A 3,599-nucleotide genomic window follows, 5' to 3' on the forward strand; every position below is an offset into this window, starting at 1 on the left:
TAATTCCCAAACACCATTGTATGATACAAAAACGTAGACAAGTAGGATACAAAAACGTAGACAATAGAACCTGTGTGGAAAAAAAACATTAAAATTGTCAAGAAAACTATCATTTTTTTTCAGAAATTCATGAAAAAAGAACATTATTGAGCTTTATCGAGCTATCATCGAACTTTATCGAGTTAGAATCGAACCCATAATCGAGCTCTTATCGAGTTAGTATTGAGCTACCATTTCATAAACCGAACATAAAATCTAACCAAAACATTCATCGAACCTTATCGAGCTCCTCTCAAGCACATATCGAGAAAACAACTACACTAAATATTCTAGGGTCCAATCGAACCCTTATCGAGTTGTCATCGAGCACAATCGAGCAACAAAATCTAAACCTATCGAACTATAATCGAACTATATTGAGCAACAGAAAACTTATTTGTGAAATTTATGAAATTTCGGCATTATTAAATATTATTTGTGAAATTTCCCAATTAAATCTATGTGGATGTAATCTCCAAAGCAAAAAACTTATCTTGCATTCCGAAAAATCAAGACCAAGACCAAGATAGTAAATATATCATATCAGTGCAGAAAATACAATTGCAAATGACAAACTCAGATTTTACTGTCATCAAACTCTCATATTTTAAAATTCATATTTTCAGTTATAAATTTTCTTGATAAGTATTAAGTCCCATTTTCACCTAATCTTGATAAACCATAGGATGGGACTGTCCTTTAGAAAAACTCTGCTTTGTGTTGTGGCATTTGTGACAGTGGGGCTGCCTTAAATAGATATAGTGATATTGAATTTTCCTTGAGATCACATGCATAGGTTTCTTGATCCAAAGCAGAAAACTTTCTTGCATTTCAAAAAACCAAGACAAAGATAGTAAACACTAAACATTTCATATCAGTACAGAGAAGTACAATTGGCAATGACAAACACAGATTTTACTGTCATCAAAATTCTCAATAATTGTATAATGTTACTCAATTGAAGAGTACAAAGTTTTGGACAACACATTAACATGTTCTTACAGCATGGAATAGACTAGTTAACTTATACCAAAGTTCTAATGTTTTATTTTTATTAGTAAATTGATCGAATCAAACCGTGGACTTGCGCTGGAACCCAGTGCCAGGGTCATCAGTGCTAGGAGAAACCTCTAACCCAGTAACCACAGCTGATGGAGGACCCCGGCGACACCTCTGTTCCATCTCTTGGACCGAGTCAGGGTTTCCAGAAAAAAGAGCCTCCACGGACCCATCTCTCCTATTCCGAACCCAACCCTTCAAACCCAACTGGTTTGCGTTCTCAATAGTCCAGTTCCTGTAAAACACGCCCTGAACCCGACCCTTAATCACAACCCTCACCTGTAAGCACACAAAACCCAGAAAACCCCATTACTCTAAAATCTCAAATTTATGCAATAATCGACTATTCGAAACAGACCCGTTACTCAGAAATAGAGTAAAAAACGTACCGTTTTGGTGGAGGTGGATTGGGTCGAGTCTGGAGTGGCCTGAGGAGGGGTGGTCATGGAGGAGAGAGAATGTCGAAAAGTAGGTGGATAAGGTCTGAACAGAGGAGAAAGAGGAGGGCAAGAAAGAAGAGGATGATGGCGAATCGAAAGAGAATGATTAGGAGAATGAGAGTGAGGATTATGGAGAAGGGTGAGTCCAAAAGCAGGACTATCATCGTTGTTCTTGCACCATTTAAGAAGATGATTCTTCCATGTTGTTGGGATAAGGAATCTGGTTCTTCTGTTTTGGTGGATCAGTAGAGGCCTCAGTTTTGGCGATGGAAATGGTGGTGAAGCCATTTTATCTGGTTGACTAAACTGGGTTTCGGATTGATTTGATTGGTCTGTACCACACTAATAATACTAGCCTACTGTAGTAACTACTACAGAATCTTTGCTTCGGTAGTTTTCTGATTTCTGGTTACGATTAAGAGTGTTTGAAAATTGTGGTTCGACATCGGCACATTCCCGTTGCCCAGAGATATTGCTAAGACGTTAAACGACAATTTCAACATAAACGACCCTATTTCAAGTAAACTAGGCAAATTCAAAATAGAAATGGATAAATTAATATGCTTATATAATTTTAAACTATAAAATATATTTCTTAATACACTCCTTTCAACTCTTTGTATAAATATATTAAGATTTTGATCTCTCGTAGAAACAGATAGTTGATCTTAATGTTGGATATATAGTCCTTTTTTTTAACTGATGTAATATATATATATATATACCCATATATAAAGTTATAGTTATATATAGGGGTATTCTTTTCGAGGTCTCCTTAAAAAAAAACTTATTGATAGGTCATTTTTATATTTTCGCTATATAAATAAGTTATAATCCCAATTTTTTTTATATAGTAATGTATATTGTAGTTTTAGGGATTCCTTACAAATTTTTAAGCAATTATGCATACTTTACGGTATTGAAATCAAGATTCAAATAGTCTGTTGCACTCGCATATAAAAATTAAAATAGTCATACATGCAACAGACTGTTTGAATCATAATTTCAGCATCTTAAGATATTCCAAATTTCTTGAAAATTTGTGAAATGTTCCCTATAAGTACAATGTACATCGTCATATAAAAAAATATTAGTGTTACAACTTACCCATGTGCCAAAAACAGAAAAAGGACCCACTCGTATGTCCTTTTAAGAGGACCTACCGCAGTCTTTCCCTATGTGTGTGTATGAGTGGGTGTATGTATGTATTATTATTTTTTTGAGTAATGATATGTGCACCAAAATACTACATACAATGACGTGGCAATTAACCTTTGTCAATCACATTTATCAAAATTGAGACCCACTGTTTTAAAAAACAGTGTCACATCATTGTGTGTAATGTTTGGGTGCATATTTTGGATGCACATATCATTACTTTTTTTTAAAGGATTAGTGTTACACTTATTTTTTTCAGAGCTATAAGCACGTAATTGACCAGACAGGGCACATGTACCTTGACACGTATAAAGCACTTGGGAGGACCCACCCCCAAGAGGCTCATTGCATCACATTATTTTCTAAGAGGTTCCTCGCCTCGTGACTTTTCCCGAGAGGCTCCTTGGAGCCCAACTACTCGTACCTTGGAGACCACAAGTGAAATGTGCCGAGGAGGCCTGTAAGATCCTAAAGTTGGCTAACTTATTGTAGGCATTATTTACATTACTCAATTAATATTATTTAGGTCTCACAAAATCAATTATAAATTTATTCAAGATTTTTATGGTATTAAAATATATTTGATTACTTCTGTAGGATCTTGGAATTTAAATCTAGATGCATGCTCCCTATTATTTTCCCAAAAACATAATAGAAACATAGAATCGCATGACATGCATTTAAACATCACATTCGTAAATTAAAACAAACCCAAAGATGTAGAAACTTACAAATACGCAGCGGAACAATGTCTCATTCCTTTAGATTCTTTATCATTTTGTCCTTTCTGAATACTAGGAATTGTCAAGAATCTAAACCGCTGCCAAAGTTTTCCAAGCCTATCATTCACACGTTTTTACATTCATATATCAAATAGGCAGGTAAACAAAATTCATATCAATA

At 34.8% G+C, this 3,599-nt stretch overlaps 1 protein-coding gene across 1 annotated transcript; it reads right to left on the reverse strand.

Moving 5' to 3' along the window:
- Positions 1-886: 886 nt before the first annotated feature.
- LOC133831136 (uncharacterized) lies at positions 887-2,031 on the reverse strand. The gene is made up of 2 exons (XM_062261324.1): positions 1,488-2,031; positions 887-1,377 (listed from the first exon to the last, which is right to left on the reverse strand). The coding sequence occupies exons 1-2, from the start codon at positions 1,824-1,826 to the stop codon at positions 1,111-1,113; spliced, it is 606 nt and encodes a 201-aa protein (XP_062117308.1). The 5' UTR covers positions 1,827-2,031; the 3' UTR covers positions 887-1,110.
- Between the last annotated feature and the right edge of the window lie 1,568 nt (positions 2,032-3,599).

This window comes from Humulus lupulus, chromosome 4 (genome assembly GCF_963169125.1).
Source record: "Humulus lupulus chromosome 4, drHumLupu1.1, whole genome shotgun sequence".
Taxonomy (NCBI): Eukaryota; Viridiplantae; Streptophyta; class Magnoliopsida; order Rosales; family Cannabaceae; genus Humulus; species Humulus lupulus.